Source organism: Artemia franciscana, chromosome 10 (genome assembly GCF_032884065.1).
Source record: "Artemia franciscana chromosome 10, ASM3288406v1, whole genome shotgun sequence".
NCBI classification, from domain to species: Eukaryota; Metazoa; Arthropoda; class Branchiopoda; order Anostraca; family Artemiidae; genus Artemia; species Artemia franciscana.
The window spans coordinates 41,696,762-41,709,607 of NC_088872.1; the positions used below are offsets into that span (position 1 = coordinate 41,696,762).

At 33.7% G+C, this 12,846-nt stretch overlaps 1 protein-coding gene across 2 annotated transcripts in view; it reads right to left on the reverse strand.

The window, feature by feature from the left end:
* LOC136032205 (neuralized-like protein 4) overlaps positions 1–12,846 on the reverse strand; it is a 74,345-nt gene that overhangs the window by 19,944 nt on the left and 41,555 nt on the right. For both annotated transcript variants that reach the window (XM_065712412.1, XM_065712410.1), the window contains one exon: positions 1,369–1,568. Coding sequence is in view for 1 of the 2 variants with exons in the window: in XM_065712410.1 (XP_065568482.1) it covers positions 1,369–1,393 (25 nt within the window). In the remaining variant the exon portion in view is untranslated. Of the gene's footprint in view, positions 1–1,368; positions 1,569–12,846 lie in introns of those variants that run through there.

Consider the following 12,846-nt stretch of genomic DNA (forward strand, 5'->3'; position numbering starts at 1 on the left):
TATAAATATCCATAAGAATATTTGAAAGGTGATTTCAGTGATGCTAATGAAGATTTCTCTGGTGATTACCAACGATTTTTACAGTTAGGATATAAACATAAAAATGCTGATAGTGGAACAATTGTAAGTTATAATGATTTTAAAACAGTATATCCTTTATTTTGTTTTGATGTTTCAAAGCATATATCGAATATTTATCAAAATATATCAGCTGCTGATATAGAAAATTAACTTTTATTATATTAAGTACCTGCTAATCCAGACAAAATTTACTGTTTTATATTTTCAGAAAGAAAAGCAATCATGGAAGCCATTGATTGTAAATTATATTTTAAGATAATTTATTTTAAATTTAGAAGTTTGTTTAATAAAACTATTTGCTAATAAATGGAGAAACTCTTAAGCGAACTGAAAATTGAAAATAAATATAATCCGAACAAATGGAATATACAATTAAAGCAATAAAATGTATTACAACTAAATATCGAAAGAAAATCGTTATCACTATTGATTTTAAAGGTGAAATGGTTAATCTATTTGCAACTAAGCGTTTTGATTCTAAAGCAGCTGATTTTGAAAATAAATTAAAAAAATTGGATAAAGGTATGGTTTTAAAGGCTGTTTAAGGAAAATGGAAAGATAATAACAAATATGTAGATATTGATGTTAAACTATCCACTAAATATTAAATCATGTTTAATTATTACATTTTATCAGTAATATAGACAGAATGGAATATAATTAAACTCTTACAAACCAAGATTAGAATATTGGAAGCTACAGTGATGACAGTGGTCAAATATGGCTCTGAAGCATGGACACTCCGAAAAGCAGATGAAAATTTACTAGATGTTTTCCAGAGAAATTGCCTACGGATTGTTCTGGGTACCCGGCTGACTGACCGTATTTCAAACAGTAGGTTGTACGAAAAGTGTGGTTCAATCCCGCTTTCTAGGGCTATAATGAAAGAAAGGTTGAGATGGCTAGGCCACGTTCTACGGATGAAGGATGACAGATTACCGAAGATTGTCCTTTTTGGCCAACCGTCTGGGGCTACACGGAAAGCAGGTCGTCCTTGTCTGGGTTGGGAGGATGTCATAAATAAGGATTTAAAGGAAATGGGAACTTCCTGGGAGGGTGTAAAGAGGGAGGCTTTAAATAGATTAGGTTGGAGGAGGAGCGTGCGTAGCTGTGTTGGCCTCAGGCGGCTTGGTGCTGCAGTGAGTTATTAGTAGTAGTAGTAGTATTTCCCAAATTCATCAAATTCTCATTTCTTTCTCATTTTGTCAAATTTCAGGGCCTAGGATAATCCCTTTTTTCAATTGTGCTTTCTGTAGTTTTGTCTAGAAAAGAATGCTCTAAACTTACTTTTTTTATTCAAGGAGTATTCCATGGAATGTTATTTTCGACAGGCCTGGCATGATGCCCGTCTTACGTTTGAGAGTGAAATAGATGAGTTGAGTTTGAGCATTAAAAAACTAGATGGAATATGGTTGCCAGACACCTTCTTCTTTAATGGGAAAAGGTATTACCTCCATACTATTACCATGCCAAATAAGTTTTCTCGTCTGAAAATAGATGGAAGTATTTGTTAATCGATGAGGTAACAGCTGTTCTTTGGTTTAATTACACTAAAACAACTAACAAGTTATATTTACTCTGTGTCCGTTCTTGATATCACATTCAGCTCTTAGCACTATCGTTTTTACTTTTGCAAAGAAACGATTCTAGAATAAAGGCTCATTTATATATATTTAATTTACACCATAAATTTCATGACTATGAGAAAACTACCCCGTACACCACCCTTGACCCAAATTGAACGCTAGAGCTAACTTTACTCCTTCAAGTAATGGATGCAAAGGGTTTAGTCTCCCTCTATATTCCTAATAAGATGGATAATCAAATGTACTTTGCAAGCAAATATCTTATACCTCTTCCTTAGTTCTTCACTAAAATATTCACTGATCTAACCTCCAAGATAGCCGGTGTGTAGTTTTAGAATTCTGAGTATCCAGTAATGCTATTGCAGAGAAGATTTATAACAACGGTTCCTTTTTGTGTGGCTGCATATATGTTTAGGGCGGAATACACCATCTTGTATGATTACGCTACATATTACGCAAAATTGTTATTGCTTGGTACAGACAGCATTTGGCTAAGGTGGGATATCTTTTATAACTTGAAAAGGAAAATAAAACTTATAAGTTTATTTGAACGAGTAATTTCCCGATTTCATACGGCCACTGCAATGGCACAATTATCCCTGGAAAAACACGTAAACCCATGACCATCATTCTTAGAATTAATCAATATTCCGTATTTTCAAACGGTTCGTGGTAACGAACTGTAGTAGGGAGCGAGCCGGTTAAATAGTAAACGAAACTCTAAAAAAACTAGAATCATTTTGATGCTAATAGATACATCAAAAGAATCAGATTTTTAGGCTGATTTTAAATATAAGAGTTTCACGAATTTAGTCTTTACCATCAAAAGTTACGAGCCTGAGCAAATTGCCTTATTTTTGAAAAGAGGGGAAAACACCCCTTAAAAGTAATTGCATCTTAACAAAAATCACATCATCGTATTCAGTGTATCAGAGAACTCTACTGTAGAGGTTTCAATCTCCTAACTACAAAAGTATGGAATTTCACATTTTTTGCCAGAAGACCGATCACGGGTGCGTGTTTATTTGTTGTTTTGTTATATCTTTTCCCCAGGGGTGATCGTATCGATCCAGTGGTCCTAGAATTTCGCGAGAGAGCTCATTCTAATGTAAATTAAAAGTTCTAGTGCCCTTTTTATGTGACCAAAAACTGCAGGGCACCTAGACCCCCTCCCACACTCATTCTTTCCCAAAATCAACGGATCAAAATTTCGAGATGGCCATTTTGTTCAGCATAGTCTAAAAAACTAATAACTGTGTCCTCGGGGACGACTTACTCCCTCATAGTCCCCGGGAGAGGGGCCGCAAGTTACAAATTTTGACCATTGTTTACATGTAGTAATGGTTATTGGGAAGTATACATACATTTCCAGGGGGATTTTTTTGTTTGAGTGGGGGGGGGGGGGGGGTTGAGGGGAGGTGTTTACGTGGGAGGATCTTTCCATGGAGGAATTTCTCATCGGGTAAGAGAATTTCCATGAAGGGGGCACAGGATTTTCTAGTATTATTTAAAACAAAAACAACGAAAAAATAAATATGAAAAAAAAATTTCAACTGAAAGTAAGGAGTAAAATTAAAACTTAAAGCGAACAAAAATTATTAAATATATGAGGGGTTCATCTCCTCCTAAATACCTCGCTCTTTACGCTAAAGTAATTTTAATAATTTCGGCTATTTATTCTACGGCCTTTGTGATTCAGGGGTCATACTTAAATAATTAGGACAAAATTTAAGCTTTAGTGTAAAGAGCGAGATATTAACAAGAGGGGAAACCCCCTCATATACGGAATAAAAATATACGATTATAGAAATTCGTTACGTAAGTTAATTAGTAAGTTACGAGTATTTTTTACTAATAAAAACGTTCGTAAAAAATTAAAAGTTCTAGTTGCCTTTTTAAGTAACTAAAAGATTGGAAGGCAACTAGGCCTCCTCCCCCACCTCTTTTTTCTCAAGATCTTCCGATGAAAACCAAAAGAAAACCATTTAGCCAAAAAAAAAAAATGTACAAATTTCATTTTAATTATTCATGTGCGGAGAGCCAAAATCAAAATATGCATTAATTCAAAAATGTTCAGAAATTAAATAAAAAATAACAAGTTTTTTTTTTAACTGAAAGTAAGGAACGACATTAAAACTTAAAACGAACAAAAATTACTCCGCATACGACAGGGACCGTTCTATCCTCAACGCCCTGCTCTTTATGCTTAAGTTTTTTACTGTTTTAAAAAGTGGAGTTGAGAGAAAGAGTTAAAGTTTGATAGCGTAAAGACTGGGGCGTTGAGGAGGGAACAGCCCCTTTCATATACGGAGTAATTTCTGTTCGTTTTAAGTTTTAATATCGTTGCTTACTTTCAGTTAAAAAAACTTGTTTTTTTTATTTAATTACAGGTAAGAGCTGAAGACCTCTCTTCTAGGGTTTTCAGTTAAGCTGAGTTTGATGACATATTTAATCACTATTTTCAAAATAGCATTACTATACAAAATAATTATAATGTGAGGAAATTGTCATTAAGTTACTACTATAATGACAAACTTTTTCCGAAAATTGTCTGTTATTTTATCTAATGGTTTTAAAAGATTGTAAACGAAAATTCAGTTTCAGTCTCTTGCAAAATACCTAATTCCTTGGCAGTTAAGTTACTGCTTAGGTCTTGCAATTGACAGCTTCCCTCAGAATAGGCTATAATCTGATATAGCAATTTTCAATAACATTGAATAGGATTACAAGATCAAGCTCTTCTTTAGATTAAGAGTCTATCGTACTATACTAAAAATTATATTCCTCTTCACGCTTATGACCCTACTAAACACGTCTTGGAATTTAGGAGACATCATAATCGACATACATCTTGATAATACCAGCATGTTCAGTTTTATAGCTGTGGCACAATTTTTCAAGATGTAGGGATGGGCTGCAACTGCTACAGCTATCACCACCTCATTGATCAAAAGAACGACCATTCCAAATTTTCCTTAATTGTGTGCTTCCCTTTATCAGCCTAACCTACTTTCTACACATTTTTGCGCTGATTCTTAGGTTTGTGCACTGTTCTTTTTTCAGGAATGTTAATTAGCATGGCAGAGATAGTGAGTAGCTGACGGGGCAACACTGAAAGCCTGATGGTCAAAGCTAGAACCTTGCTTTTCCACTAAGAAATTTAACATACATGCTCACTCATCTAAGTGGAAGGCCAAAATCGTAGACTTAGTAGAGAGCTCATTCGAAAACGCATTTTGATATCCAGCGCTCTTTGGGAACCTAACAGAAGGTATTAAACACTTCCGTGTGCCTCTGGAACCCTCCGCAGCCCTATAATTATAATTACATACATATAATTACAACATAGTTTATTTTAACAGTAAACAGTCACAAAAAATCCTAAGAACGCATTTTCATGATGAACATGGTCCATGCAGCCCAGCGGTTCAGAGTGCTTATTCATCCAAATAGCTTTCAAAAACAGTGTTAAATGAAGAAAAAGTTACTAATAAGAAGATGAGTAGATCCGCTTGCCGAAAACAATCATTGATTCCCGAAAATATGGCAGCCAGCGTGTATGAAATACCCTCCCAGGCAGGGCTAAGAAGGCAGAACCCCAGAAGTTGGTTAGAAAAAGATTAAATAGGTTTTGCTGCAGGTAAGGCCGCAGTTTAGGGATGGGAGGTACAGCAGATTTTGTTTTTGATTTATTTGAACTTCGTATGTTATTTAATTCAATTGTATTTTGCTAAACGAGTGTTTAATTATTAGTATTGATTGTTGGTATTTGATTTTTCCTTGCCTTTATGAATGTGTATCATCTTGATTTTTTCCTGATAATATTTGACTTAAAAATTACCCCCCCCCTCCTCCTAGCAAGAACATAAATGAAATCTTTTATTAAGCAGTGCGTGGTCCTAAGGAGTGACGCCGCTCAATAGTAATTAAAACTCTACAAAAACGAAATTTGATATCAATAGATATATCAAAAGAATTGTATTTTTATGCTGATTTCAAACATATCAGTTTCATTAAGTTTAGTCTTACCCATCAAAGGTTACGAGCCTCAGAAAATGTGCCTTATTTTAGAAAAAGGGGAAAACACCCCCTAAAAGTCAGAATATTAATGAAAATCACACCGTCAGACTCCGTGTATCAGAGAATCCTACTGTAGAGGTTTCAAGCTTTTATCTGCAAAATGGAATTTTGTATTTTTTGCCAGAAGAAATATCACGGATGCGTGTTTATTTTTTATTTTTTTTTCTAGGGGTGATCGTATCAACCCAATGGGCCTAAAATATCACAAGAGGGCTCATTCAAACTCAAATTAAAATTTTATTGCCCTATTTAATTAATCAAAAGGATTGGAGGGCAACTAGGCCCCCTTCCCCACCCCATTCCCCCTGAATCGTCCAATTAAAATTTTGAGATAGCTATTTTGTTCACAATATTTAAAAAGCCAAATAATTATGCCTTTGGATATAACATGACCCCCCTAGAGCCCCAGGGGAAAGATCTTTAAGTTATAAAATTGCCCATTGCTTACGAATGGCATTTGTTGTTGGGATTTGCATGCATACATTTTAGGATGAGAAGACAGATTTTCTGCTAGGTTTTTTTTTTTACGGAGGAACTTCCCATGGGAGGAAATTTTCCAGGGGTTGAACTTGTCATAAGAAATTATACGCTGGGGGAATTTGCCAATATTTCAATACAAAATTATTTTTATATTTCTAGTTTACTCTTTTCCATCCCAATTTTACGCCTGGAGTAGTTAAGGGTAATTTTCTTGGGCTAATTTTCACCGGGATTAAATTGTCTAAAGGAATTGTCCGTGATGGTGGTATTTCTCAGTTGAAGTGGGCCCAGATTTCCTGATATTATTTAAAAAACAATCAGAAATTAAATAAAAAAAACGAGTTTTTCAACTGAAAGTAAGGAGCAACATTAAAACTTAAAACGAACACCTCCTCCTCAACACCTTGCTTTTTTCAGCTAAAGTTTGAATTTTTGTCCCAATTCTTTAAAAGCGACTTCTGAAATACAATGGTCGTTCAATTGGAACAATGAGATGCTTTTTTCAAAAGTACTAAAAAACTTAAGCCTTAAGAGCGAGGTGTTGAGGAGGAGGCAACCCCCTTCATATACGTAATAATTTCTGTTCATTCCAAGTTTTAATGTTGCTCCTTACTTTAAGTTGAACAAACTTTTTTCTTATTTAATTACACTAGTAACCACTTAGTGTCATTACACTTTATGTCCTCTCATTGGCGACTTGTTAATTGTTATCCTAAAAGTTATAATTTTATTTGTAATGAATGAATCTAATCTAATTCTAAATCAGTCTCCCTTTAACGGTCTTCAGCAGTGCTACCACAAGCCTTAATAGACCCCATTCTGGATTTTCTAGAATTGTCTGACGAGAGTATCCAGACCAGAGTGAATTTTAAGCTGCACCTTGTTTTAAACAGGATTATATAGAGGGGTTAAATTTGTGTAATAGCACTCAAAGGGTATGTTCATGACTTGAGCAATTGCTGCTGCTGATAATTATTTTGATACGATAATTGTTTGTTTGTAAATACTTAGTTGTTAAAAAAAAGTAGTATGATATCATGATTTCACAAAACTAGACACTTGCTTCTGTTTATATCATTTTCTCTTGTTCATATGTTGAAACTGCTAAAACCTACCATTCATCCACGAGAATTATAGTAGTTTGGTCTTTAGAATCTAAAGATGATAATGGCAGGTGCGTGGGGTGGAGGGCTGGGATCAGAGTCTCAATAAATCTTTCGATATTTATAATTGTTTGTCTGTATTGGCTCATAAATGTCATACACATTACCCTAATGCTTTTACTTTGACGTGTTTCGACTGCTCTCAAAATCTCGTCTTTTATCCCCCCCCCCCTCCAAAAAAATTTACTATGTTGTTCCATAAGTGCAAAATTTGGCTTTATACACAGCACAAAAAGCAAACTCTTTTATGGCCAAGGACTTTAGTGGGCCACGTTCTTGTCAGTGGCTGTCTTAGGGGGGAGGGGGGACTTGTCCCGGATGCATAAATTTTAGATGCGCAAAATATGAAATAAATAGTCTAAAGGTTATATCCATTTTGTAATTTTTTTATTTTTTATTAAAATAAAGTAGAGGGCGCAGTTGGCAGTAAGTATAAGCAAATTGAATATGAAATTTTGCTTATTACAGAAGAGTTATTTTAAGATGGCACGAATATTGATGATATTAAATCCCAATTATTTGTTCTACGAATTCCCAAGATATAAAAAATAACTGAACACTACCACATTTCCTTTAAGAAACCTATACATTGTTAAAATTAATAGTGCAAAACGGAAATGAAGGTGTCTTCCCAAACGTAAGAGTTGTTTATCAAATATTATAGCGTTAATGAGCGTAGAACGTAGTTTTACACATCACTACAAAGTAAGAGAAGGCTCATTCAAGAAAATGTTTTAAATTCTATGTGCTTTTTAACAATAAGAAAATATAAAATTAAAGACGAAAAGATATTGTAATAGATCTGATGTTTTGCTAAAAGTAAGGAGTGATGTTAAAAGTTAAGAACCATATCTAAAATGTAAGCAGGGGGCTACCCTGTTTTTAGAAGTTAATTTCTGTATGTTTTAGCAGGTTTTAATTTTACAATTAAATTATATAAAACCACTAATTTGAAGGGGATAAGGAAAAGGCTTATTTGAGAAAATATTTAATACATTATACAGTTTATATTCATTCTCGTTGGATTACAAATATTCTCAGATCAAATTGAAAGCGAGCTTCGGATTTATCGATTAAAAGCCGCGGTTTTCATGCAGTACTATTTTTTTTATGTTGTGGCTATACTTACAGCAAATTTCTCAGCATTTATGTAGACAGTCCTCGATTGAACAACTTCATAGTCAAAAATTTCCCTTTTCTTCCTGTATGATATTGATTTCAGTGCCATAAGAGTAAAGTGTTTCATAATGTTTGTAAATTTGTTTATTAATAAACTTTGTATAAAAATTTTGCCATAAAAGTCTTTGTCTTCATTTTATAGATTGCTTGTCCCACGGTGAATCTTCAATATATTTCACTGTTGCAATTAAGCCATCTTTTAGCCTGCCACTGGCCGGGAATTGTGTATACTTAACTTTAATTCCTACGTTTTCCATGTTTCTTCCATTTTTAATTCTGTTTTCCAGTGCTTATTTCTGTATTCGAGCATTTTTGCTAGTAGAAGAAGAACTCGCTGTTTCAAGCCGAAGTAATCTCTCCGGCGCTTTAAATAGAGTTTAGGGGAAAACTAAACAACAAATATGGGGAATAAAAGTGGATCCTCAGAAATACCTTCCAAAGAAATGAAAAGATGAATTATTTTCATTCGGTTTTAAATACGTGATCGATAACTGGCTAGTGAAATCATCTGCGCGATAATAGATCTAAAACCGATGCTACGTAACACCTCACTGACTTCAATACCAGACTTTACCTATCCTTGTCTAGCTCGTATCAGGAAATTAATAACGATTTAACAACCAGGTATGAGTAATAGATTGACAATCAATAGCATTGTTGGATGAAATGGACTAGCGGCCACTGGATGGAACTGAATGGTAGGATTTTTCCATAGGTAAACAATTAACTAGGATGTAACATCTGGTGGTTTTTGCTCGGGAATAGCGGATATAAGACAGGCGATTCATAGATTATCGATCCGAGCCAAAACACAGTGAAGTAGCCAAGTGGGGAACAGCCTATCACATAGGATCTAGTCCCAAGTACATAGTATTAGGAATGATTTTATGGTTCAGCTGTCTAAGGCAGCATTCTATTGGATAAATTTTTGGTCTTACGTTCGATTACTACAGCCGACAAATCTTTGATGACAGATTGTGATGGTTTCCTGAGGAAAAAAATATTCCGAAAAAGATTCTGAGGAATAAAATCTACAAGATAAAATTCTCAAAACAGAAAACATCTTGAAGAAAAACAAATCTAGAAGAATTATGTCTTAAAAAACGTCTTGAAATGTGTTGAAACGTCTGGAAAAACGTCTTGAAAAAAAATGTTTTAAAAATGTCTTGGAATATTTTGAAACGTTTTGAAAACGTCTTGAAGAAACATATCTTAAAAATGTCTTGAAACATTTTGAAAAATGTCTTAAAAACGTCTTGGAATGTCTTGAAACGTCATGAAATTTTTTTTTAAGGAAAATGTCTTAAAAACGTCTTGAAACGTCTTGAAAATATCTTGAAGACTGTCTTGAAGAAAATACTCGCGTAAGTATGATTTAAAATCCCAAGCGTGCATCATCCTCAGTAACAACTGGGGTTCCCCACATGACTAGTGGCCCGTGAGCTCTAGCATATCAAGTCACGCGAAATTACGTCATCCTCAATAAATTCTACAAGTCACGCGATATTACCTCATATTCAATGAATTTACTTAGGTAAACAATCTCCTATTACGTAACAACCAACCCCCTATAGTATTACGTAACGGAAAGGTGTGCGGAATCAATACCAACGACTTGAGGGATTCACCGTTAAACTTTTTTGTGATTAACTGTGAAGAAGAAAATATTTGTGGCTATGGGCGTCGTCGAGTTCATTATAGCATAACTGCTATTGCATCAGTATACTGAATAATAATCTAATATCTATGATGTTTGCATGTTCAGTCTGAGCTTAAAAGGCAGTGTTGTCTTTAATTTTGACTTGATGAATTTATGTTTAGAATATCTTAAATTAACTGAGCCTATTTGCTCAGTTTTATCCTTTGCTGCATGGATATATGTTTTTTCTATTTAATTTCAAACGTTTTTTTCTTTGTTCTACGTTTACAGTGAATATCCCTGAAAATATTGTTAGCTTCTAATGCTACACAGACAGATAAAAAATAAATAAAAATAATAACAAATTGACTTTTATTTATCATTTATCGTTATATCAACACAGATTTATAAGTGATTGTTATGAGGTGATTCAATAGTAATTTCATTTTCTGGTATTTTATAATGTTATAAAAGAACGTTTTATTTAATATTGTTACTTCGTAGTATTGGTGTTTTGCTATAATATTACTGTTGTTATAGTGTTATTTTTGTCATAAGTTATATAATACTATAAATAACCTATAAAATTGTAAAATAACAATTGTAAAATTACATAAATAACATTATAAGGTTATTAGGTATTTTTAATGCTATTTTATTTCGTGTTTTACTTTGGTCCAAAACTTTGTACTGCAGACAAATATTATATATAAGAAAGCTTTTGTTTAATGTTTGCTGAATCCTTGGAAAATCATGAGTACAATTCCTAGGGCCGTACCAAATTTGTAGTCTTCGCCTTGAAATTTTGTCCGACTCGTAAAAGCACAACAAAAATGCATAATAACAAACGTTTGGTGCGTTTTTTATAGTGTTTTTCTTTGTAAAACCTACTCTGAAAAATATACCCCATCCGAAAAAAAATCTGGTTACGCCCTTGTTAAACTTACAGACTTATGCAGTCATTGGCTTTTTATCATTTCTTTTCCTTCAAAGAAACATGGTGAGAATAAGATAAATAGTATGAGAAATGAGTAACATATATTTGAGCTTTGATATCATGAGTTAGCATACCTGTTTCTTCTTCTTTGTGTGTTTTGCCGTGGACTTTTATTTTGTTTCATTTTTATTTTCAGGACGCAAACATAACATGGAATTCAGATACTCCAGATTTTACAGACTGTTTTCAAAAACGGTTCTAATTTGGTTGCCTTGTGGCTGGCTTTTGTTATTTGCTGTGTTTGAACTATATTTTATAGTGAAAAGCAAAGCTGGAAATATACCATGGAATATGCTAAATATTGCTAAAGTCGTAAGTAATATATTGTTTTTATTTTATTTGAATAAAAAAGATTTTATTTGCTGATCTACATCCGCAGATAAATATTTTATGCTACAAAGTGTTCTTTTTGTAGAATCAGTATAAGAGAAAGCAATAAAATGCTGACACACCAGTGATTTCTGTGTTTCTTTTAAAAAAGACGCATCTCTCTCCTCCAAAGTCTAAGACGAAGTACTTCTTCAAAATAGATGACTACATACAAAATTTCGGTGTGTTTATCCCTAACCCCCTCTCTTAAGGAAAATTTCTGCTATCCCCCTCCTAACCATCAGAATTGGACATTTAGTCGCATATTCTTCCAAATATATAAAAACATCATTGTTTTTGTCGTTAAGACTTGCTGCAAATGAAATTGCTTACTTTACCTCCTAATCTTATAAGTAGTGTTTGTCCTTCTTTATTTTTATTTTGATGAATGCTATCCCGTAAATACACTGCTATTTTTCTTCTTAAAGTTTTACTCTGGTATTTGATCTAAAATTAAGTGAGATGACTTTCCGCTTTAAAATAATGGCATGAATAATACTTAGCCGGATTGTGTATGAGGAATTTGTTGAGCACTAATCTTTGTACACGGCTTGAAGGATTTCGAAAATTCATTTGCATTGCAGCAGAAACTGATTTAAACCCTTACTTGTTAACATCGCTAACTCTAATAACCGGGACAAACCATATTCATACCTTGGCTGTAGTAGTTCAAAGGGTGTATGTAACACTTTTGCTAGAATGATATTTATAAACCACCCTGAAAAATATGGGGAAGGTAAGTAAAGCACAGGATGACTCGCCTGCAACCCATACATTTCATATCCTGGCTAAAGTGTCAAGAAACAAATTCCAGCTCCGCCACTAGGGTTTTAAGTCTAGTGCTGCTTCCTTTACCTTACCTTTTCATCTATTCAATGGAATTCACTTGGTAGATATAATACATGTTCATATATCTTATTTTAATCCCAAGAAAACTTAGAGTTTCTATTTCTCTAAAAATGTGTTGTATTTCTTTTTTTTTAATTGCAGAAAAAGTATGGAATTTGACCTTTTGATAATGAATTACGTTTGTCCTATCTTGAAGGGTGGATATAATCTATAGAACTTACAATCTTTGTGGATAAAATTTCGTCTATTTTCTATTTAGCAGTAGAAATTTTGAATTGAAAGTATTCCATTAAGATGTAATAACAAATACTTTTCAAATAGTTGGTGCTTCCGATTTTAGAGGTCATGCTGCGAGGTGTTGCTGCATTTGTCCCTTCACTCTAAAACAAACCTCATTAAGGTCTCTAGGGACAGAGTTGTTAA